The sequence below is a fragment of the Equus asinus genome, chromosome 3 (genome assembly GCF_041296235.1).
Source record: "Equus asinus isolate D_3611 breed Donkey chromosome 3, EquAss-T2T_v2, whole genome shotgun sequence".
Classification (NCBI taxonomy): Eukaryota; Metazoa; Chordata; class Mammalia; order Perissodactyla; family Equidae; genus Equus; species Equus asinus.
In genome coordinates, this window is record NC_091792.1 from 104267699 (window position 1) to 104292985 (window position 25287).

The 25287-nt window shown below is 38.7% G+C and overlaps 2 protein-coding genes across 15 annotated transcripts in view; one reads left to right on the forward strand and one right to left on the reverse strand.

The window, feature by feature from the left end:
* RASSF6 (Ras association domain family member 6) overlaps positions 1 to 7991 on the forward strand; it is a 54568-nt gene extending 46577 nt beyond the window's left edge. For 8 of the 10 annotated variants that reach the window (XM_044766131.2, XM_070505668.1, XM_014847246.3 and 5 more), the window contains 3 exons: positions 3309 to 3427; positions 3533 to 3630; positions 3732 to 7991. In XM_044766131.2, coding sequence (XP_044622066.1) covers positions 3309 to 3427; positions 3533 to 3630; positions 3732 to 3807 — 293 coding nt within the window. In that variant the 3' untranslated portion in view covers positions 3808 to 7991. The remainder of the gene's footprint in view (positions 1 to 3308; positions 3428 to 3532; positions 3631 to 3731) is intronic. The other 2 variants (XM_070505669.1, XM_044766132.2) reach the window with 1 other exon arrangement.
* Positions 1 to 25287, reverse strand: part of LOC106835111 (alpha-fetoprotein-like) — a 56522-nt gene that overhangs the window by 5519 nt on the left and 25716 nt on the right. For 3 of the 5 annotated variants that reach the window (XM_070505666.1, XM_044766126.2, XM_070505665.1), the window contains exon 13: positions 17491 to 17623. In XM_070505666.1, the coding sequence (XP_070361767.1) occupies positions 17491 to 17623 (133 nt within the window). Of the gene's footprint in view, positions 1 to 8270; positions 10366 to 17490; positions 17624 to 25287 lie in introns of those variants that run through there. The other 2 variants (XM_044766129.2, XM_044766127.2) reach the window with 2 other exon arrangements.

Here is a 25287-nt window from a genome sequence, read left to right on the forward strand (position 1 = left end):
CGTAGATAAGGGTAAAAGGGTATATTTACGCAATTCTGGTGAAAATATGACTGTCTCTGCTTTTACGGAACTCATTCTACCAATATTTATTAAAATTTACAGTATATATATATCCTTTAGCCCAGCAACAGATTGGAATCTATTTCACAAAAATAAAAGAACTAGTAAATACAGATTTATGTGTAGGGTTGTTTATAATGACAAAAAGCTAAAGACATAGGGGAATGATTGAATAAGTGATTATTATGCAGACATTAAACGGAATGAGTTAGATTTATATCCATTGAATGGAGGGAATTCCATAATATATATTAAGTGAAAAATGCAAGATGCCTACAAATGTATACAATATCCCATTTTTGTAAAAGTATTATACATCCCTATTTAAATATGTGGTATATATTATCATATGATCAGAGAGAAAGGTATGGAATGATAAATACCAAGGCATTAACATCAATTATCTGGTTAGGGTATTGGGGAGATGCAGAAAAGAGGATGGGCAGGGGGAAGAAGACAGAAGCAAATAAAAACCCCTACTCAGTCATAATTTTTTTTAAAAAAATGTCTACAATAAAAGTACAGAGTATGAGATGACTCCTTTTATCTAAGGGTGTGTTTGTGTGTATGCTTAAAGAGATACACGAAGGGGTGGCCACTCAAAGGGTAGTGCTGATTCTGGGATCCCAGGTGATTTTTACTCTCTGTTTTATACTTTTCTCCATAGTTTCAATACAGTAGCATGTGGGTTAAAAAAAAACTTCATTGAGGAATAATTGGGAATAATTGACAAACAATTGTATATATTTATATTGATTTGATATACATATACATTGTGGCATGATTGCCAAGATCAAGATAATTAACACATCATCATCTCACATAGTTAACTCCCTTTTTTTTTTACTTGTGGTAAGAATGCTCAAAATCTACTGTCAGCAACTTTCAAGTGTACAATACTGTATTATCAACTATAGTCACCGTGCTGTACATTAGATCCTCAAAACTTATTCCTCTAATAACTGAAAATTTGTGTCCTTTGACCTACATCCCCATTTCCCCTCCCTGGAAGCATGTATTATTTTTATCATCAGAAAAAAATATCTATTTTCACCATAAAAATGTAGTTCTTTAAAATTTTATCTGTGAAAATCACATTTTCTTGTATATTTTTGTGTCAAAATTTCTCACACATAAAATCAAGAACTGAAAATAATCATAACTAGGACCTTTTAGGGACCAGAAACCGAGAAAAGAATGGAGGATGTAGCACCTGTTGGGTAGTAATCTGGAAAATAAAGATAGGTGCATTTTAACACTTTATAGCTACTAAGCCCATGATCTATAACAGTATTTCTCAAATTGTAGTGCACTTCAGAATTACCTACAGCATTTATTTAAAACACAGATTCCCAAGTCTGGGGACAGTCTGGGAATATGTATTTCTAAGAATTATCTCAGGTGACCATGAGGCAAAATCATGAAGCAAGAAACCTTGCTCTATAATATCAAGAACAGAACAAACTGAAAATGCAAAACCAAGTTAACATAAGAGGTAGAGGTCAAAAGAAGATTCTGGTAAGTTAATGAGAGGAGCTAGATTATTGGGGTTCCCAGTTGCTTCAGGAAATTGTAGAGGAATTAAAGCAATTAACTCTGACTCTGTGGAAACAGGAATGGATAATGTCGCTTTAATTGTGGGGAGGACAGGCTTCTGTGTTCTAGACCGTCTCTCGACTTTTTTTGTTGTATAAGTCCAGCCCAAAGATGAGGACAGTTCTGACTCTTGGAACTTTTAAGAGCCCAGGGGAATTGATTTCAGAAATAGATGATGATGGAGAAAGGGCTGATTGGTCTACCCTTTCCCCTTCAGTCAACTTCAGCGTAGTGGACAGGTTGTTCTTTAACAGTGTAAGTCAGACCATATCACATCTCTTCTCAAATCCACCAAATCTCTCTCCTCTCACAGTAAAGCTAGAGTCTTTTTTGCTGGCCCAAAAGAAAAGACGATTACTTCCTCTCTTCATCTTTTACTAACCCTCCCCTCCTCTTCTCCATGCTGGCCACGCTGGTCCCTTGCTGTTCTTTAATGGCATTAGGCATGCACTGGCCTCAGGGGTGCTTTATTTGTTTACTTACTCTGTCTGGAATACACTTCCCCCAAATAGCTTCATGGTTCCATCTTTACTCAAATATTACTTCTTCATGAGGCCTTTCTCAGCCACCATATCAATAGTTGCAAACTTCTCTACACATATATTTACGCACACACACACTTTCTGCCCCTCTTCCTTGCTTTATTATTCTCCTGAATACTTATCACTAACATACAGCAAGTTTGATTGATTTATCTTCCTTGTCATTTGTCTCCTCCACTGGAATGTAAGGTCCATGAGGGAAGTGATTTACTCTGCTTTGTTCTATAGTGTCCCCAGCATGATGTAACGCCCAATACATAGTAGGAACTCAAAAAATATTTAAGGACGGAAGGAGGGAGGAAAGAAGATGAATATAAGGGCACTATGTTCTGTTCATGCTTCGTTCTGATAAAAATGAAATCACAGATGTGAAACTACTGTGACAGAAAGCTAGAAGTGTTTTCATGGTGCGTGTATTTATATTATAACTTTTGGAATTTTGAAGTTCTGGGAAAATACCAACTTTGAAGTTATTTTATTTCTTATCTCATTATCACGGCTAAATGGATAAAGCCCACGGATGAATGAAATAATGAAAATGCTGACGCCAATGTTAAAAACCTCTGAATTTATTTTTAAGGAAGAGCCAAGAATTGGATGTGGGGTGAAAGAGAAAGAAAGAATTGAGGATAATTACAAAAGTTTTGGACCTGAACAATTGGAAAGATGGAATTACATTAACTGAACTAGGAAAGATATTTGTGGATCAATAAATATTTGTTGAACGAATGAATGAAAAATTATAAAGAATTTTTGAGGTGTGTTGCTTGATAAAAGGTATAAATGAAACTGGACATTTGTCTGGACATTCTAACCAAAGGCAAGTTGAATTCTCTGAGAAATAAAGTCAGTCAAACCTTGAGGGATAGCAAGAGAAAGAAGTCCATTTTTAGTTCTTAAATGAACTTTTAAATATATTTTAATTTCAATTTCCTTTTTTGAGGGAGTGTCTCCTATTATATGTTCTTTTTAGATCATCCTTCAAAGTCAACTGAAGAAAGCGAATGAATAAAGAAATTATCTTTCTTCTTTTTCTTCAGTATGGGCATCTTTCTTCTTTTTCTCTAGTATAGACTCCTGACTGTAGTTGATTCTTGTGTTCATTTGCAGAGCAGAAACGGCTAAAGAAGACAGACATTCCGCTACTGCATAGGCTCCTACAGGGACCTTCCTCAAAGAATGCTCGCATTTTCCTCATGGATAAAGATGCAGAAGAAATTAGCAGAGATGTATGGATACCGTCACCCTGAATCTGTCTTTACTTCCTCCTGACTCAGCACCTCTCACATAAATGTTACACTTTCTTTCTTTCTTTTTTTTTTTTTCCTTTTCAGGTGGCTCAGTACATTAACTTCCATTTTTCTCTCCTGGAATCCATCCTTCAAAGATTAAATGAAGAGGAGAAAAGAGAGATTCAAAGAACGGTAACGAAGTAAGTCAAGAGCATGCACGCCGGGTGCTTGATCCTTTAAGACATTCAGTGAACAAAATGTGTCCAACTTTTAATACTCTTTTTCTCCTTCTCATTTTCAGATTCAAAACAGAAAAGGCTATTATACTGAAATGTCTTCAAAGTAAACGGGTAGTGAAAACAGAGACGACAGTTTAGCGATGCAGGCTGCTATTGCTAAAACACTTTAACAAAATTAGAGAGATGTTACTATTTGATGAGTGCATAAATTCTATACTTGCACTCATACAAATATATATGAACTTGAATCCGTAGAAATTGAATGTCAAAGAAGCTTGTCTCTCTTTGAAGTGATGAGGTTAACTAGAGTTCACAGTTGGACTGAAATGAGCTTGAATTTATTTCAGTAACTGAAATAAGCATGGATACTGTGTATTCCAAATAGTTTTTATAGTAAAACTCAATGAACTTGAATTTAAATGGCACCTTCAGATATCATGCAATTTAAACTTCTTTAGCTTGAACTCTCAAAAGAACTGAAATTCAGTTTCAGTTCAGAAATAAAAACTGTCAGCCCTTGAAACAAAATGAAGCACATTCTTCCTCCACCAAGGCATCTGGTGGTGACAGTGTTTCACAGTGCCTTGAAGACTCTAGCATTTTCATAAAACCCAGGGCTGTCTTTAAATGGGTGGATGACTTTTGGCTATCTGTAACATCAGAGCTATCTGCCCTTTAGGAAGGAAAAGATTGTGGACTCTTCTAAGAAATCCAAATTGTAATTGTCTCAGCCTGACCCTTCTTTTTTCATCTGTTCGACTGATGACTTTCAAACGTGTTAAGGTTTTTTTTTTAAAGGCAGTCGAACTAATTTTCTTTATTGTTCTAAATAAATATAGCACAGAGACTTAATATATTTCATCAACTAGGCCAAGACTTGGCACACAGTAACCATTGTTGCTGAATCAATGCAATGGATAAGGCAAAGCAGGTGTCACTAATGCCAGGCAGGGAATCGGAGCTCTGCCCTTTTTCTCTAGGACAACTTCTTCTACACGATGATGCCCAAGTACTTACAAGTCTGCTAAACTGATTTGGAAAAAATACACTGAAAATGCCACAAGTATCATTTGTGATTTTATTTATGAACTCTATATTAGAATAGAGTTTTATGCAATATTCTTCCACTTGCTAAACTACTTCCATTTGCATTCCTCATAAGCACTGTACTGTTTGATTACATTACATGTTACATGTGTTAAGGGATAAGGTTGTACGTAATAAACCCACTTGGAAGATTAATTATCAAAATAATGACACATTTTTAAGACAAAGGTATTACTTCTCAGGTCACCAGAACCTAACCTGGATGAAAGTAAAAGTGTGCCATGACCTTTTCAGTACTAGGAAATTTCTTTTATTGAGAAAAAAAGAAGCTTGCTTCTTTATCTTTTCACCTATCAATTAATAAGAAAAAAATCTCGTCTCACTAAAATAAGGCAAATGTAATAGTTAAAATTCAATATACTTATAAAAAACAAAGTAATATCAAGTACCCACCATAAACATGACAAAAGATTCATCTTTAATATATTGAAAGTCTACAAAATGCATGAGAAAAATACCAAGTCTTGGATAGGAAAAAAAAAAAGGCAGATGGCACAAGAAGTAAAATCATGGAAGAGGAAATGCAAATGGTTGCTAAGTATGTGGGAAAGTTGTCTTTTAAGACTGATCAACTGTATTAGTCTATGGCCAATCAGGAGACAGAAACCACACAGTAATTTAAACAGGGAAAGTTCAATATAGGGATTTATTAAGCTGTGATGATAAGAGAGTAACTATAAAGATGGACAGAGAACTCAAAAGGGTACCCTAACGCTGAGGAAGAATACCCTAAAAAGGAAAAGCTTGGAAGGAGGAGCTCAGAGTTCACTGGAGAAGGTATGGTTGCTGTGGAGAGAGGCGAAGTTCACTGGTTGCCCAGGCCAGAGCAGGGGCACAGCCGTAGGGCAAGCAGGAACAACCCCTGGGGTGTGGACCAGCTGAGGCAGGTGGGCAGGTGTGCAAAGGGACTTGGGGCTTCTCTGCAGGCACAAGGCCCAGATCACATAGTGTCTATGTCTGGAGGTCCACAGGAAACAAAGTTTGGGGGCCCAGGTAAGCTGAGGCTGAAGGCTGGGCAGGAAGACAGGGCCGGGGGTGCAGCTGCAGGTGCTGCTAGGACTGGGACTGAAGGGGCCTGCTTTGCAGGAACCTGGTACAACTCTATGTATGACTTGGGCTGTGGCATCTTCTAGGCTGCATGAGACAAAGGTTGGGCAAGTGGCTCACTAGGTGGCCAGCTCCACAGGGCCCTCTCTGGGAGCATGCACCAAGTTGAGAAGATGTGCAGAGCAATAATTTGAGCTAGGACACAGGCCTGCACTGGAGTTCCAGGCTCTGCCACCATGAAACCAATCAAAAGCTGGAAAAGAAGTTGGGGGAACAAATGCTAGAGAAAGCCGCACCCTACAGCAACTAGCACTGAAGAAACCACTCTGGGCATAGCAGTGGAGGAAAAAGTCAGCTTCCCAGGAGCTTGGCCAGCCAGCCCCTAGGAAGCAGGAAAGAGCAACTTCCTCCTACCGTGTTTCTTCAGCGCCCTCTACTGACAAAGCATGACATCATGTAGGCTGCAAAGGAAACTTGTTTAAAGGCTCTGTATCCATTTTCACAGAGCCAGAGCAAAGAGTGAATTTGCAGTAGAGAGGCAATAAAATAATATCTAGCATGTCAACAAAACACACTTTGCTATTAAATTAGCAAAGTTTAAGTGATAATACTGGATACTAAACAAATTACAGTGTGATGGGCACTCAAACTACTGGTAGAAATAGAAATGGATATAACTTTTCTCAAAAGCAATTTAGTAGAAAGTTCATCCTATAATTCTACTTGTAGGATCCTATCTGGGAATAATCAGAAATACAAAGACACCATGCAAAGATTATTATTATTTATTGTGATAAAAGGAAGTAAATAGCCTAACTGTTTAAGAATAGAAAAAGAGATTAAAGAAGGAAAGAAACATTCACCCACAAAATGTTAGGAAGCTCTTAGAGTTGTTTCCCAATAAATTTTAATTATGGGAGTAAATTCTCCTTATTTATCTAAATAAGAATATACATATAAATATTCAAAAATATTTATTATCCGTAGGATATATGTGTTGATATATATATTATTTGTACATATACACTACAAACCAAAAATAACTTGTTAAATGTGATTATGTCTGGATTACAGAATTATGGGTGATTATTTTTCTATACTTATTAAATATTATGGGTGATTATTTTTCTATACTTATGAAATATTTTATAATGAACATGTGTTACTTTTTAAACCAGGAAATAGAAAAGTTATGATTCAAAAGTTACCAACAAAAAAAGTAGCAAGTACATGCAAGCACAGAGTTCTACTAGATCAAAAAAGTTCAAATAAACTATTTAAATGAGATATTAACATCACTACAGTGGTAGTTTTAAAATCTATCCATAAAGTCTTTGATACTCCTCCTTTCAGGAGGTGGAGCCTAGTCCTCCTCACCTTGGACAAGAGCTGGACTTAATGACTTAACTTCTAAGGAAGAGAGAAAGACAGAAGTGACAGGGTGTGACTTTGGAGACCAGGTCATAAAGGTCACTGTGGCATCTTCCTTGCTTGCTCTCTTGGATTGCTTGCTCTGGGAGAAGCCAACTGCCATGTCTGGAGCAGCCCTGCAGAAAGGCCTACATGACAGGAATGGAAACCTTCTGCCAAAAGCCAGCAAGGAGTTGAGGCCTCCTGTCCACTGCTATGCGAGTGGGCCACCTGCTAGCCTCAGGCAAGCCTTCAGATGACAGCAGCCCTATCTATTGTCTTGACTACAACCTCATAGAGACCCTGAGCCACAAAACCCAACTCAACCTCTCCTGGATTCCTGATCCTCAGAAACTCTGTGAGATAAAAAATGTTTGTTGTACTATGCTGCTAAATTTTAGGATAATTTGTCACATAGCAATACATGACTAATGTAATTTCTGAGACAAAAGTCTTTTCACTTCAGAGTCATCATTGCATAAACAAGAATATCAACTTTTATGACAAAACCATTCATCCTTGTTTTAGGTGGTCCAAATATTTCACTACTAGTTATATATGAGTTCAAATTCAATTCTGGATAATACGGTTTACTTACTAATGGTAGAGGACCTGTCACATTCATCTTTGTAATATTTTGCTGTACTTAATATTGCGTCTTGTGTATAGGATGTTCTCCATAAAAATTGATTGAATAAAGGACTGAATAAATTAGTGAATGAATGAATAAAAGAATGAGTGAATGAATTCTGAAATATTTTTATAAAATCCCCTGCATATATGCCTGCTTTTTCACAGATCTGATCCAGTAGCTAAGAAGTATAGAATCTTTTCTGTATCATTTTCCCTAATATAGTGGTATATTTTATTATCTCTTGGCCATATAGAATACTCAGTTAGGCAGTGATACTATGGAATTTTGTTTAGGGCTCTTCAGATTGGCTTCAGGAACTGAAGGGGAAAGAAGTCCATTTGCAAGGTAGTTGATGAGGTGGAAAGACGGCAGGTGTATCTATTATGTTGAGATATCTACATGTGAAAGGGAAGCAAGGAATAGGATGCAATTAGGGCAAAACCCTTCAATGGCATCCATTTGTCTTCTCAATAACAGCTAAGCTTTTAGATTGAGCCATTTGAAATTGTCCATATTTGACCTACAAAAGCAGCAGTTTCATATTGTTCAAACTAACAGCACTTACCATTTGCCAAGCACTATTTTAAGTACTGTATGTATATTAGCTCATTTAATGTTTATTACAGTCCCATGAGGAAGTTACTCTTTCAACCTGATTTGATAGATGAGGAAAGTAAGCCATGGAGAGGTTAGATTTACCGAGGTCTGCAGAAGAAGAGCTAGGTGGGATTTGAACCTACAGCTCCAGAATCCACACTCTTAACCACCGTAATATATGTTCTCACCCTAAACTACACTCCTTCAATCTGGCATTCTTTGTGTGTCCTCATTTGTAAAATAGAAATATTAGTACCCACTTCATTAGACAGTTGTAGGAGTTATAGGACATAAGAGGTATGTGATAAATATTAGCTATTGTTACAATTAAACTGCAAGGTGTCCCCACCCAGCACTGTAGCTTCATCTTCCGCTGAGTCTTACTGCTCACAACTACTTCATTCTTTTTTTTTTTTTAAAGATTGGCACCTGAGCTAATGTCTGTTGCCAGTCTATTTTTTTTGTTTCTTCTTCTTCTCCCCAAAGACCCCCAGCACACAGTTGCATATTCCAGTTGTAGGGCCTTCAAGTTCTGCTATGTGGGACGTCGCCTCAGCATGGCTTAATGAGCAGTGCCACGTCCATGCCCAGGATCTGAAACGGCGAACCCCTGGGCGGCTGCAGCAGAACGAGCGAACTTAACCACTCAGCCACCGGGCCGGACCCGAGGACTACTTCAACCTTGTCTTAAAACCCACCAAAACGAATCACTCCCTATCCCCTCTCACACTCTACCACACCTCCCTCTGTTGAAACTTTGCCCATTTTCTAGTCATTGGCCAGGGTCACTTCCTTCATGACGTTTCCTGGTCTCTCGGACAAGGTGTGATCTCAAACTCCTGCACACCACATTATCAGTTAGTTCTGCTTTTGTGACACCGGAAATTTGAATCTGCCCATTATTATAATTCGTTTTGTGCTTATGTCTTGTACAAATTCACTAGTGATCTGGTCTTACCATATTCATAGTATTCTCTGCAGCACCCAGCACAGCTTATTGAACACAATAGATAATAAATGTTTATTGGATTTAATTTCCTAGTATATGAACATGTTGAAATTACTAGAGTGAAGAAAAACTATTTAAGATCAAATGAAGAGCACTATAAGGAGGATTAAATTTTTTCTCTCATCAAAATAATTCATTTATTTAGTAAGCATTAAAATATTACTGCTTACTTTTACTTTATTACACACAAAAAAATGTAGAAAGATAAAAATAAGCCCAAATGATAAGTGCTTTCTGTCATTTATGCCAGGATTTCCAGGGAAAAGACTGCTATTACAAATCATCATTGAAAGCCCAAATTAATTTAAATATGTTAGGACTCCGTGGTTCCAAAGTCAGCATCACATACATAGGGTAAAGATGAAAAGCAAAACAGTTATGAAGGTAACTTTAGTATAAAGCATATTTCATTCAGTTCATCAATAATCATTTTCAATAGCAGGAGATAGACAGATAGAACCCCCAAGTGGCATTTGGGGTCTTTGTCATTCCAGAACCCAGTGGCCAGTTCCCAGTTCGATGCAGCAGCCCCTTACATCTACCTGAGGCTTTTGAAATACCCCTGGATCTCATATTTCTGTTGCTGCTTCTGAGAAGCAGAAAGCTCGTGGGGGGAAGAGGAAGAATGACAGTGGGTTGAAACAGGGTTACAATAAGAACCTTTCTCTGCTGAGTAGGAATGGGGGGATTTAGTGTCGACTGGCAAGTGTTCTGGAGTAACACTGTGAGTAGCTGAAAAACTTTGTTGATTCTTCCCTTATTTTAAACATTAGACGTGTTTCGTTACTCATGAAAAATAAAATGCAGGTCTCAGCAAAGATCCTACATTGACATTTTCAAGGCTCATTTAGCCTTGCAAGAGAGACTGGCACTTTTCCATCAGTTTGGACCCCTAGGAAAAAAGCAAATAAGCATATCTGTGAGAAAGGGAAGACATCTAAATAGCTATGATCCCCAAATAGAAAATCTTTAAGACTTCCTGTTGTACGCCTGAGATGGGCTGTAACGTGCCTGCTCCTGGAGGTCTCAGAATTTCTCACAGGCCTGGTCCCTCAGTTTAAGGACTTAATTGACTGCTATGCCTGTCTCACTTTCAGGACCCCAGATTTGGGATAAACAAAAATTGGCTTCCTCCTCACAAAAATATGGGACTCTTGCTGCAGGGTCAAAACAATCAGTATCAGCTTCTCATTGCATTTCAAAATCGCTCTAGGCTAATTCCATGCGAAATCATTACACAATCAAGGACAGAAATTCAAGAGGGAGAAAACCAATAAAATTGATCAGAGTATCTCTACCGGCTCCATATATAGAGGTGTAGACTTCTACATTAAGTCCAGGAGTTTTCCCTAATTTTTACCTGTATAGTCCTTAGTCAAATAAAAATCATTTGTGGAAGCCAGCTAGATAGATAAAAGTGAAATCTTCTTTAGTTAAGTGGGAATAGGACCCATAGAATGCCGCTGCTAAGATGCACACACACATCCTGGAAGAGAGAGAACTCACCCTCATAAGAGCCCCTGAGAGCCTGTGGAAAATGGTTAGAAGCCCTGTTAATTCAGTCCTTCATCCTACCCTCAAACAGGACTACAGCTAAATCATCTAGAGAGACTGGAATCTATTTAGTCTCATTTTTAAAAATTCTTCTGGAGTTTAAGATATCCTTGCTTCTTTAGTAACCTATGACTTTTTAAAATCAATCTTCAGGGGAAATTTTCCCATAAGCTTAACCTCAAGACTCACATATTTAATCTTGTTCATAACAATAGTGGAGGAAGACGTATTTCTCCATATCAACTGATATTCCTGACTTCATTTATTCCATAGTTCCTTGGGAAATGTCTAATTTGTTATGATAAACACTGGGGGGTGGGGAACAAAGTTTCTGTTAAGATAAGGTAGAAGAAAGGCATCTGAGAAGACTCCTACAGTAATGAGGAATGCCTCACATGAAATAGGAAGTGACGATAACTCCACATCTTGAGGTAAGGCCTGAGCAAGATTTTGAAATATGAAACATAGACTCAAATGATGGAAGGTAGAGAGCAGAGAAAAGAAAGAGGAAACATCTTCCTTATACCGAGACCACATTAGCCATTCTTTGATTTGCTATAATGCTGGACGTGTTGGGAGACTGCTAACATGTCACCCATCCTAAGACTTTGGGATAAACATTACCAGTCTGTTTCTCCCTATCCCTTGTGACATGTGTCAGTGCAAATAATCAATAACCAATCTATAAATAAGAGTCATATTTAATGAGCTAATACTGAGGACTAGTCTGGAAGTGTTATCCTCCCCAGGGAAGAAAACACTTCAGAGAAGCTTGGTTTACAGCTTGGTTATATACCCTTTCGGAACAAAGAATATGCATCAAGCATGACAGGAATACAATTTTTTTCCCCAAATCATAAGGAGATGTTTTGCTGCAGTTCAACACATATACAGCAGGTCAACTTGACCGTGGTTCTCCGGGAAGAAAAGCTTATCTTCAAAGAAGTCCTGGTATTGGCGTCAGAGAAAGGGAAACATTCATCCCTGTCTTTAAAGAGTGCATTCTTTGCTTTGGGAAAACGTATGAAGCAGATGTACAATGCATGTTTGGTGGGCCATAAGTCAGGCTGCTCTGGGAAAAACAAGTTTTAGGCTGAATCAGATTTAAACCAAAATGGCTTCCCCATATACCTCAATATGTGAAAAGTTATTATTATTTTCATCACAGATGAAAAGGATTTCATTTTCACAGTGGCCAGAGGATCATTAGAACAGGGGTTGAAGAATGCAGAGAGGAAAGAAAAGTGAGCAGAACAATGTGCTATCTGTGTACTCATCAAGCTACCAGGAGACTGTTTGCTGTAATTAATCTAATTGTATATAGCTAACAAGTAAATGATTTTTCATTAGATAGTAAAGTTGTGTGACCTAAATTGCTAAGAATATCATGGTAGGATGTGAGACAGAAAATTCATGGAGGAGACCTGGGACAGACTGCTCTCCCAGGGGCACGACTTGAGGGGCAGAAACTCGGATACAGGAGGTAACAGTGTCTGAGCAGAGGAATGCAAGCATGTAGTTAAAAGAAACAAAGGAGCCTTTACAGTCAAAACAGGCTTGGGCTGGTTAGGACCGGGGTTAATTTTAGCAATGGCCCTGGGAAATATTTTCACAGGTAACAATTTTCATGATGCCTTAATTACCTTCAGGGGCTCCTTTCTACCTCTTCAGCTAAAGTGTACATGTGCTTATGTTAAAAGTCACATATCTATAGTCTAGTCAAGGGTAAGTAAACTACAGGTGTCAGGCTAAATTGGCTCCACTTCCTGTTTATGTAAATAAGATTGTATTGGCATATGGCCACGCCCATTTGTTTACATATTGTCCATGGCTGCTTTCTGGCTACAATGAAGAACTGAGTAGTTGTGACAGACTGTATGAACTGCAAAGCCCCAAATATTTACCATCTGGCTGTTCACGGAAGAATTTTGCTGACTCCCACACTAGCTGATACATGAAATGAAAATAATCACCTATACACTAGAGTCCATTTATTTATTTTAAAGCCTTTCTACCTTTTGTAAAGCATTCAGAAAACATATCTCTGAGTAACAAGCCCATATCACATACACAGGTAAACTCATTTGCAGAAGGGTCTGTGCCTGCAAATTCCCAAGGGAGTTTTCTTGACGTGTTCTTGCTCTTGAGTATGAATAGTACTTGCTTGAACTATTTCATCAACAGCATGACAGGAAGATTTCTGTGTGCTTTTCCCCACACTTTCTGCCTACCAGCAATCTTCAACTTAATAGTTGAAAAACCCAAATATTTCTCCCTTCCCTATTTTCTTTTAGGATTTCTCCCCAAATTAAAGGAGAAAATAGAAGCTACCTGAAGAATATATCATGTTAATCAAATTTTGCTAAATTACTTCTTCAGATAAAAATGCTTATTATATGTAATTATGCATCATCTCTAAAGTTTGGTCACGTTTACCTTTGTATGGCTTTTCTAAAGCAGTGATTCTGTAATCTTAGTGTGCATCAGAATCACCTGGAGAGCTTATTAAAACAAAATCAGTGTTTTCCACCCACAGGCTTTCTGATTCAGTAGATCTGGGGTGGGATCTGATAATTTGCATTTCTAACAAGTTCCCAGGTGCTGCTGCTGCTGCTGGTGCGAGGGCCACTTTAAGAACTATTTTTCTAAGGTGAAAGTAAATAATCATAAATTGTTCCCTCCTCCCCTCCCACCATTTTCATATGTCTAACTTTTAGCGAGAAGTTGGAACTGAGGATGGTAACAGAAATAATTAAACAATTGGAAAGTAACGTGTTTATGAAAAAAATGAAAGAATTTGGGGATATTAAATACAAAGATAAGACCGGAATATTTAAAGAATAGCCCTATATGAATAGGCTTAGCAAAAAATGTGGGAATAGATGATCAAAATATTTTGGAATCTTTTCATCAAGAATTTGTGTAAGTCTTTGTGCTCCTATGTTTGTGGAAGGAGTCTAAGTTTGACAGAGGGGCAAAGGAATAATACCTAGTGGTTTCAGGAGTCTCCATGGAATGAAGTTCCCAGAAGTGAAGAGGCTCAGCCAATTGGCAGGCTGTAGATGTCCCAAGTTAGCCATAAAAGACCAACTGCTCCAGGGACCTACAGGCATTTTCTTTGTTTTCTTTTCTGAGATTATAATAGTCAATTATATGAACCTGTTCTGCCTGTTAAAAGAGAAAGTGGGCAGGTTTGAAGACTGCCTTTCTAGCTATGCCTATTGGGAGCATAAAGCATTTTTAGACAAGACGGAAGACATATTTTGAAAAGAAAGCCAAAATGAAGAAAGTTCTAAGGAGAAAAACAGTGAGCCAAAGCCAAAGTTGGAACATTGGCAAGAGTAAGAATGAAACATAAAGAAGTAAGAAACTCAGCCATACAGGGTGAATCTGGATCATGCAAAGACGAGGCATCTCACATTTCATGAAATAATAACATGAATTGTAGACATTAGCAGGTTCAACAAGAAAATTCTATTCACAGAAATTCTCTCCTCCAGGTCAGTGGGGAATGATAATTAAGGCCTGAGACATTTATCTATCAACCAACAGAATATAATATAGAAGAAAGTTAACATGAATTAGCAGAAATTTGGGCAGGCTGAAATGATGGTTTCAAAATAACGCATGAAATTTAACAACAAAAAAAGTAAAGTTCTGCTTTTAGATGTGACTTAACACAGGTTCATGTGAAAAGACTGTTGGTTTAAGTAGTCTAAGAACTGAATGGGTCTACTATCAAAGCTACTGCAAGCTTGGGATGCATTTCAGAAGAAAAAACAAGGATCAGATTAAGCGAGGTGATAACCCCAACCTCTATGGATCAGGTCATTCTGGGTTACTCTGTTCAGTTTCTTATGATGCATTACACAAGTTTTGAAAATTATGTAAGTAATACATGAACACAGTAAAAGTTCAAACAGAAGAACAGGGTACATTTCCCATTCCCAAAAAGCAACCAATTTTAACGTTTCCACTTTTAGTTCTCTAGTGATTACTATCATCACTTTAATAGTTTCTTAAAATATAGTGCACTTACACTAACCAATTTCAACAACCCTACCCACGGACCCTTTATCGAAGTTTTTTTAGTTAAAGCATTTTTAGTTCTTTTGTTGGTTATATTTTATCTCTTGGTCCTTCAGCTTCAGTCAGCATGTCATGATTCTCCAAAACATAATTAACCTGTTTACACTTCCCCTCATTTATTTGCCAGCTTTCCTATTCACGCTATACTATTACTTCCACATTGTCTGGGTTTATTCATCCCACTTTGTAAATATAAAGTTTATGTGCTTCGTTAACAGGTTGATGCTAAAAAACTGGTAAGCATTAATAGTATATTCAGTAGCGTGTTTAATTGGAATATTATCTATAGTTTACTGTGAGTGGATTGACCAATGGGTCAATGACTTATCCTCTATCCCTTAAAAGGTGTAAAGAGCAAACGAAGTCTCTTTTCTTACCTCCTGTCAACTGCAGAAAATCATGCTGCATTTCTTTAGTTTTGCATATTTGGACTATGATTTCCTAGTAGATCCTTCTTTTTTGAGGGTTTCTAATTGTCTTTCTTTTTCCATGTTGACAAATAAAGCAACTACTTTCATTAAACTATTAAAATATTTCAGTTTCTTAATCATACAGTTTTTGTAATAGAATATTCTATCATCTTAAAGCTATATTTTGAAAGCTCCTCTAACTTAATCTTTCAGTGTGGATCTAGTTATTCTTAGGACTGATTCGTGGCTGTCCACACAGGGTTTCCTTCTCTGTAATCCTGGGTAAATTTAACTATTTCTAAAATCCCATGTTGTTTTTCTTTCTCGGATTCTTCTAAGTATTGCTGGGCTACATTCTTAAGTTACGTATGTATGAATATGAATGTATGTATTTTTTTCAAAATGGGCACCCAGGAGATAAACTTTCTGGGTCCTTGCATTTTTAAATATTATTTTGTCCACATATTTGCACTGTATTTTTGCTGGTATGTCAGTAGGCGTCCTTTCGACATAAAAATAGGATCAAATTCTGGCTAACCTAAGTAAAAGTTGGTTTATTTAAAGGATAGTGGTGGCCTCAGAAATCTTTAGGAAGTTAGAAAAACAGGCTGGGCAGCAGACAAGAACCAAAGCAGCTTAGAAATCAATGACTTTCTGATCTTTCACTGCTGGTACATCTCTTCATGTCACCATTCTGAGCTTCTATTTCTGCACTTTGATATATTGGTTAATGTTATAACAATGGCTTTCTTTCCTTTACCAGAAGTTCATCACTATCTCCTTACATTGATGGTGGGTTTTTTTCTTTTCAGCGTCTATAGGGCTTTATGTGCTTTATTTTTGGTATATTTTTACTGCTATTGCATTGGGATTTTGGAAGAGACAAGAGAAAACACACTTTAAAAGGATATTGGCAAGTTGTTATGTCCAGAGTGTCTAGAATGGAAAAGGGGTTGAAAACCAAGTGATAAAAATAATAACTTTTCACATATTGAGGTATATGGGGAAGCCATTCTGGTTTAAATCTGATTCGGCCTAAAACTTGTTTTTTCCAGAGCAGCCTGTCTTATGGCCCACCAAACATGCGTGTACATCTGCTTCAAACATTTTCCCAAAGGGAAGAATGCACTCCTTAAAGATGGGAAGGTACTCTCTCCCTCTCTCTGACACCAATACCAGCATTTCTTTGAAGATAAGCTTTTCTTCCCAGAGAACTAAGGTTAAAGTTGACCTGCTGCGTAAGTGCTAAACTGTGGCAAAATATCTCCTTATGATTTGGGGGAAAAAATTGTATTCCCGTCATGCCTGCCTGACGTCTGTTCTTTGTTCTGAAAGTCTATATAACCATGCCATAAACCACACTTCCCGAAGAGCTTTCTTCCCTGGAGAAAGAGAGCGCTTTCGGTCTAGTCCTCACATTAGGCTCAATTAATATCACTCTTTCTTATCTATGGATTGGTTATTGATTATCTGTATCAATATTTCATTCCCTGGTTAAGCCCTGAACTACATTTGGCGACTCTGCCTGATTGTGCCCCTGGAAATTTCTAGAACAATAGTACAGTTTGCCCAGACAGAGTCTTTAAACTGTTATTATTTAAAATTTCTCAATATTTCCAAGGACACCATTTTTCTACAATTACCAAAGGTCTTCAATTCATTCTTCTTCCTCTCACCCCTAATCCCAAATATTCCCAGTCTATCTGGTGTCATGACTCTTGCACTCATCTGTCCTCCTGTCTAGGACTTCTAGTTTCCTCAAATAAACATAAATATTAACATACTTTAAACCTAAATATAGTCAGTTACACCAATCCATCTAGACTATGGTTTTCTCCTAATCCACTGATGATGGGAATGCAGAAAGGGTTTTTCTTGTGGTAACAATCCTCTATTTTTATTTACTTACTTTACTTTAATAAACCCTAAGAGTGCTAAGAGAATAGACAAGGAAATAAGCATACCTCTTCTTGGAAACACTTTTCATTTTTCTCTGCTTGGCAGCACATCTCCACTAGCTGAGTGAAATCCACAAGAATTGATTGGAACTGCATCTGTGTTGCATGTAGCTTCTGCTTCACAAGGTTGCTGAGGAGCCTGAATCAGAAATGAGGGGAGAAGATACTAGCAGTCCCTGAGTCGCATTTGTAGCAGTGGTTTCAAAATCCTTGGAAATAACATACGTCTGAGCATATATAACAAACCAGGGAGGTGAGCCTCCCTCCCAGAAGGCAAGAGGATTGGGGGTTGAGCGAAATCCTAAAACAAGAAGTCAGGCTGGGAGACTTCCACCCAGTTGGAAAGGCTTGGTCAGTGGAAGACAGGAGTAATTTTGTGGTTCCCCAGCTGGGCCTCCCTTACTCTCACTTCTGAATCATGCAGGATCAGGGTCAACCTTTGACAAAGTGCTGTAAGAATACTTGCATTCAAGTCCCGCAAACCACTAAGACACAAGCAAGGCTGCCACGGCACCATCGAAGAGTGTCTAATCCTGGGGGCTGGGGGAAAGGAATTATTGTCTTCTTACAACAAAACAGAAAGCAGCTTTGTCAAGGGATTCGGTCTGCACCTGAGCAGGAGACAGAGGTAGCTTGAGGGCATGATTGTTCCCAGTGGCACAGGAGTGGTGCCAGGGAGAGCCACCTGGAGGATTCCTGGGGGTGGGAGAGGCAGAGGGAGTTGCATAAACTCTTCCCTGAGGATTCTGGGGATAATTGCTGGAACCGAAATTTTGTTCAGGCAGGTAGTAGCAAGAGCGTGCAAAACTTACATTATTAATCATTAGAAGACTGATGATGGACAGAAGGCAATTGTGGGAGTGTGTGTTCATGCACGTATGTGACGCTATATGTTCCTATACTATACATATAAAGCGTTGAAATAGAAGTGTTATGATTCTCTTCTGTATTTTCTAAATTTTCTTCAAGGATTATGTATACTTTCCTTATGTAAATAAATGACTATGTAAAATAAACCAATATTTTAAAAAGAAATAGAATAGTATAAGCGTTATTTTTTCTATCCAACTGGTCTATACATCTCCAATCTTCTAAATCGGACCTAAACTTGATTCCACTTGAAAGAAAATGCTGTGCTTGTTTGTGTCTCTATATCATTCCAGTCTGTATGTTAGATCTATAGTCAAATCAATTTGTATTATCTTTGAATAATAATTATCAGTTTTTAACAGATTAATTATTCAAAGTGAGAAATGCAAGCTGTTTCCCACTGGAGTTTGGTGGATTTTGTCTCTGAATATATATTCCGACAGAAATGATATCGCTCGTAATGCTGAAGTTTACTGACCAACCCATAAAAGCACAGAAGAGCTCAGGTCCCAGGTCTAACCATCATGGGGACCCGATGGTGACCCTATCTCCAAACACCCATTTGGGGCTTCTAGGTCTGGCTTAGGGTATCCAGCAACGCAAGAGGCCAAAGCTGGTATAGGAAGGGGCTCAGGGTTTAGTGCTAGTTCATGCAAAATCTGGAATTCTCTTTTCTTCTAATATCGTGAAAAGGGCGCAAACTTTGAAGTCAAACTTAACTTTGGTTCAAGTTAGGTCCTCCACTCACTAGTTTGTGTGATGGTTAACCTCTCTGACCCTCATCTATAAAAAGAAAATTTCAGCACCTACACGCAAGATTTTTCTGAGGACTAAAAATAATATATTAAAGGGCTGAGTACTGTACCTCGCACACTGGAGGCACTCAATAAATGGTGGCAAAGATAACAACAATGAATAGTGATAACAATAATAGCACAACTTGCTTCCATTTCAAATTTTTGTTTGCTTCCAACCATGGTCTCCCTCCTTCCTGACTCCCACAATAAATGGTACATTGTCACAGCTTTTCTCCTATTTATTCGTGTATTCATTCAGCAAATAATTGATGAGCATCTTTAGAAGTTCCCCAAGGATCTGAGTTGTAGATTCAACAGTTACAGAGAAACCTAATGTGAGAGGAAAAAACACTCGCTCATATATTCCCACCTTCTCTTTTCTTACTTACGAGCTGTGGAATTCCAAGTGCCTTCATGGCTTGGCCCCTCCCAACCATTCAAGTCTCATCCCCAAAGTTTCTCTTCTCAGTCACATGGAACCACTCTGCTTTCTACTCTCCCTTGCTTTGTCGGCTGCTTTCTGCATGCACTTCCCAGAGGGACCAGTAGAGGGAAGACAAGCATAACTGCTGAATTTCCAGAAGATCAGCCCGCAGCTGCTTATTTAAACAAAGAGAAATGCTCCCATTGAACTGGGACAGGCAAGAAAAAAAATCTCCCATTATGAGAAGGCAGAAGGCCAGGGAATGAGACTCAGAGCAGCGGTATCAGGACGTCCTGTTACCTCTCTTTGGGGCTCTACATACAAAAACTGCCATTTCTACAACTGGGGACTCTGTGTCACTAAGAAGCTGGGTCCCCTCTCCCAATGTCACATGCTTGTGATCTGCTTGTAATTGATTCATCTCTCTCCTGCCACTTCCTCCCCCCATCTTTCTACCTACCAACTGCCTGCTTTTATTTAAAAATAGTTGCCCTAATTCTTTCTTTTCTTTTAAATTTTTAAATTTACGTTTTTAAATCTTAAATACTAATTTCGAGGCGGGGGGGGGGGGGTGGCAGTGAGGAAGATTAGCCCTGAGCTAACATCTGTTTCCAATCTTCCTCATTTTGCTTGAGGAAGATTGTCACTGGGCTAACATCTGCGCCAATCTCTCTCCACTTTCTGTATGTGGGATGTCGCCACAGCATGGCTTGATGAGCGGTGTGTAGGTCAGCGCCCAGGATCCAAACCTGTAAACCCTGGGCTGCCAAAGCAGAGCATTCAAACTTAACCACTACACCACCAGGCCAGCCTGCCTTAAATCTTATTATTAATCCTCAATAGCTTCAACTTGCTTTCAGTTTTTTATCTCTATAGTATTAATCTTTTATTTTCATTTAATTTGTCCACCATTTCATTTAAAGCACATTCTAGTCCTTATATACTATCTTCAGTCTTATCTTAATATTTCAACTCAATATTTTTCTTAACTGGATTTTAAATTCTTTAACTTTGAACTTCTAGTTTCTTTCTATTTTCTCTATCTTATTTCATGACTTCAACTTCTACCTTCTCTTTACTATCCTGCTGAATTTTTCTTTCCCCTCCAGGAGCCCTTTCACTTATTTCATCTTTTCTTGTTTGTAGATTTATGCTGTGATGGTCAGCCAGTATTATACTGGGATGAAAGCCATGGAGAGAGCCCTTGCCACTATCCCAAGAAGTTGGAGGGTTTTTTTCAGCCTGGCCTTTGACTCCCAATATGGATTCTCCCAGAATATTCCAGAAATCTCTGTGTTAACTATCTCTATGCTGCTGTTTTCTCCATACAGAGAACATAGTAAATTCACTAGAACAGGGATGCCTCCTAATATTTCACACTTTTTATTATCTAGCCTTCACATAAAGAATCTGTCCATGTTTTAAAAATTATTACCAGTATTATAACCCCTTGATTGGGGCACACTAAGAGCTGCATGTTGGTAGTTAAGCGTACCTGCCTTGAGCCCGATAGCTTGGGTGCAAATTCCAGCTCGACAATCCATTTACCTGTTGCATGGTCTCATACCAGGTCTTCTTGCCTTCTCAGCCTCAGTTTCCTCACAACTAAAATGGGGTAATAATATTATCTAACTCATACATTTGTGGCAAGGATTTGGTGAGATGACATACATAAAGTGGTGCCTATCTATGCCCAGAGAACTTCTCAAGAGAAAGCAAAGCCTGCCCTCCAGAAGTAAAACAGACTCCTTTCTCCTTGTGTTCCTACATCAAGCCCGGACTAAAGAAAGAATGGCTAATTGAATGTGACAGCAGTCTTTGGGTACCGATTGGACAGTTTTAAAGTCTAGTTTGTGATCAGCTCACCTTGGGAACTGAAGAAAGGAATTCAAGGGTCAGCTGGCTTATGAATTGCAAGTCCTGTGATAAAACAGAACAAGTAACAACCTTATGCTTGCTGGCCACGGAAATGTGTTCATTCTCAAGGCAACAAAAACTTTGCCTCACTTGGCAAGATGATATTGTTGGATTAATAATATTTAGACCCTGCAAGAGTGAGCCTTAGAGTAAATAAATTAATTAGAAATAAGCTACCACTTCTAACGATCTTGGGGGAGAAGGAACAATGAGAACCAGAGCATGCTTTCTCCTGAGGACAGGATCAGGGACATGTGAGGAGGGTAGGAAGGGTGGGCGGACGCTATAAGGGACCTTCCCAACTGTCGGGGGTTGGAGTGCTTTCAATGCATCCTGCTGATTCAGGGAAACTGGAACTTCACCCTCTGGCTTTTCCCAGAGCACTCACCTTTGGTGGACTCCACCTGGGACCTCTAACATCACATCCATCACCAGAGGAATTTATTCCAAGGGAGAACGCCTGGGCCATGGGAATGTCTTGGCTCCAGGCTTGGGAGTTGGGTGAATGGTGAAGAGAAGGATGATTGATGCCACAGAGAATGACATTTCTTTCTCTACCGCAGTGACCAGGTAGCCTCTTTTCTAATTCCTGATAATGTGTTCCATTCAATTGGTCTATGTGAGTGGGATAGGGAGAATTGAGGGAAATACCAGCCACTTGTGAGATGTTCATCCCCTTATGCTCGCAGTAGCCAAGGGCAAGACCAGCTGTGTGTGCCACATGTGCTACTTCCAAGTCTAAGCTCATCTTCTCACTCACTTCAGTGACAATCAGAAATCCAAGTCTCCCAGATCATCTGTCATCATAGTGATGTCTCTACATCCTTCAAATGGCCCATCTCCTACTCTCCTCGCCTTCCCTAACCCAGCCTTTTCTCCTCTGTAATTTGAGGCTTTGTCATCAATAGCCACGGCCTCTTCTCTGAACTTCTTTCCCTATTTGAAACACGAGGCCCCCCAGAGGACACAGCTTCCCCTAAGACCTCTCAAGAGGAGGCTATTTATGCTTGAACACCACTTATCTTAGCACCCTTTACTGATTCCAGCCTCTCTCTCCTTCACCCTCTTACAAAAGCCATAGCTCCTTCAAAGTACATGTCATCAAACTCTGACTTCCCCTCTCCCTATTTATTTCTGCCGCATATGTTTCCACCATTATCTCGACATTTATCATTTTCTGTAGTTTCAACACCTACATTAATGATCTACCTGTGGCAGATTGATTTTAAAAATGGACCCAATTGTCCACCTTTCTCTGTATCTATGTCCTTGACAATGTGATTTTCCAGCACCTCCTATCAAGAAGTGAAGTCTCTCTCCACACCCCTTTAATCCAGGCAGGCCTTATGACCTACATTACAGCAGAACTGGTAGTGCATGATTCCAAATCTGGGCCTCATGAGGCCTCTACACTTCCTCTTTCTCCCAGCTACCATATGAAGAAGCTTAGGTTAGCCTGCTGGAGACCACATGCAGCAGAGCAAGCCCTTCTCGATGAGGCCAGCCTAGACCAGCCAGCCCCCAGCGGATTTAGCAGCTAACCACAGACTCTTGAGCAAGCCCAGCTGAGAAGGGCTGAGGCTGGCCCACGTCAACAGATGCATCCAATCAACCCACGGATACTTGAGCAATAATAACTGACGCTGTGTTGTCACTACATTTCTGTGCAGTTTGTCACGCAGCAAAAACTACCTAGCACATTTTAAAAGGAAAAGATGAGGGAAAAATATTTGACAATGGGTTGCACTAGCAGGAGAGCAAGAGGGTGGACAATATAGTAGAATGAATAAATATTCTAATAGATGCCTGTGAAAGCAGGAGTAGAAAAGAGCACTGGATTAAATTCTATTGCTGACCTCATCCAGAAACCCTTTTCACCTAGAACACACATTGCAACACCCTGCTCAGATATAAAGACATTGAATTCTATTGGCAACATTTCCTATAATAGGTTTCAGTATCAGCAAAAGCAACCAAATCAGAATAGCACTTTGTAAAGTAATAACTTATATTCATAAAATTTTCTAATTTATAAATGTTTTCATATACAATATGTATGTGTATATCAGGTACAGATACAGATAGATATAAATATTACATAAGGTGATGACTTGGTCACAGGGTACAGGTGGAGAAATGTAAGTTCCATTGACTTTCAGATTGTCAAAGCATGGCTTCCTGAAGGCATACGGGTCATCGCAGGAGTGACCCACGCCAGCACTAATAGGTTATACCGACCCCACCTCATCCTCAGTTGACAGTCAATAGGGATCTATCCTTATTCAGCAACACAGAATATCGGTAAAGTATTTCTCTCTGTGGCTTCAGAAGTAGAAGTTCAGTCGGAGGTAACAAGGAAACAGATTTCTACCTAACAAGAAAAGATAAGATCTTTCTTTTCTTTTTTTTTTCCAAAGATTGGCACCTGAGCTAACATCTGTTGCAAATCTTTTTCTTCTTCTTCTTCTTCCTCTTCCTCTTCATCTTCCCTTTCTTCCTCTTCCTCTTCTTCTTCTTCTTCTCCCCAAATCCCCCTAGAACGTAGTTGTAGGTCCCTCTGGTTATGCTAATGTGGGACCACTGATGAGCCGTGCCATGTCCGTGCCCAGGATCCTAACTGGCAAAACCCTGGGCCGCTGAAGTGGAGCACACGAACGTAACCACTTGGCCACAGGGCCAGCCCCAAAGATGAGCTTTTTAATTAAGCATATCTAAAGATAAAATAGGCTGCTTTAAGAAAATGGTCTTCCCATCACCGGAAATGTTCATGGAAGAACAGCACAATGTGTTTCAGAAGGACTTCCTAAACTTGGGGTGGGAAGGCTTGATCAATATCTAAGCTTCCTTCCATTGTCAGTATTCTTTGATATATTTTCACAGACGAGATATATATGGCATTTAATATTTATTTCCAGTATTGTGAGTTTCTAATGACATCTTGTTTTCCTATATTCTGAGAAGTTACTACAAAGCCTTATGTGATGCAAGAAACTGAGTTACGGGGGTGGATGAGCAGGAGGAGAAGAAAATCAAAGATTCAAGGAGTTGAATTCACAGGCATTACATTATCACCCAACTGGCACCCACTGCTAATCACGCAAAAACCATTCTTCCAAACAGATAAAACGGGCATTCCTAGTAACAGTAGAAGTGGTAGTAAAAGTAATGACATACTATGAGGTGACACACATCACTCTCACAGAATGTTCCAAAGCACTTTCCCAGCATACTGGTCCTGCAGAATCTTAGTAGCTTTTGTGGCCCACATGATTCTAGGTTAGAACAAGCTAAACAAGTTACTTTATTGCAGCATTTCTCTGACTTCCATTATTTATGGAAGGTGTAAATTTCTTTTTTTTTTTTTGGTTATTTTTCATTGAGATATAACTGACATATACATTATATTAGTCTCTTATACATACATATGCAACATAATGATGCGATGTATGTATATATTGTGAAATGATTACCACAATAAGCCTAGTTATTTCATTCTAGCTTAGTGAGAAAGTAAATACAGTATTCCTAAAATAATTTGATCATGGAAACTTTTTTGTACGAGATGCCTTATAAAACTAATGTTCCAAAGTTTACACTTTAGAAAAAACGCATTAATATACTTCTCTGTCAATATTTTCTGATCAATATTTCAATCTTATTAACTGATCAAATTGGAGTAGCAACCATGATAGTCATAACTGCAAAAATTGCAGAATATTCTCAATTCTACTTGACCTCCAATATAACATTACCTGCTCCATTCCTCGTGCAATGCTTATATCTGCATCCAGTTTA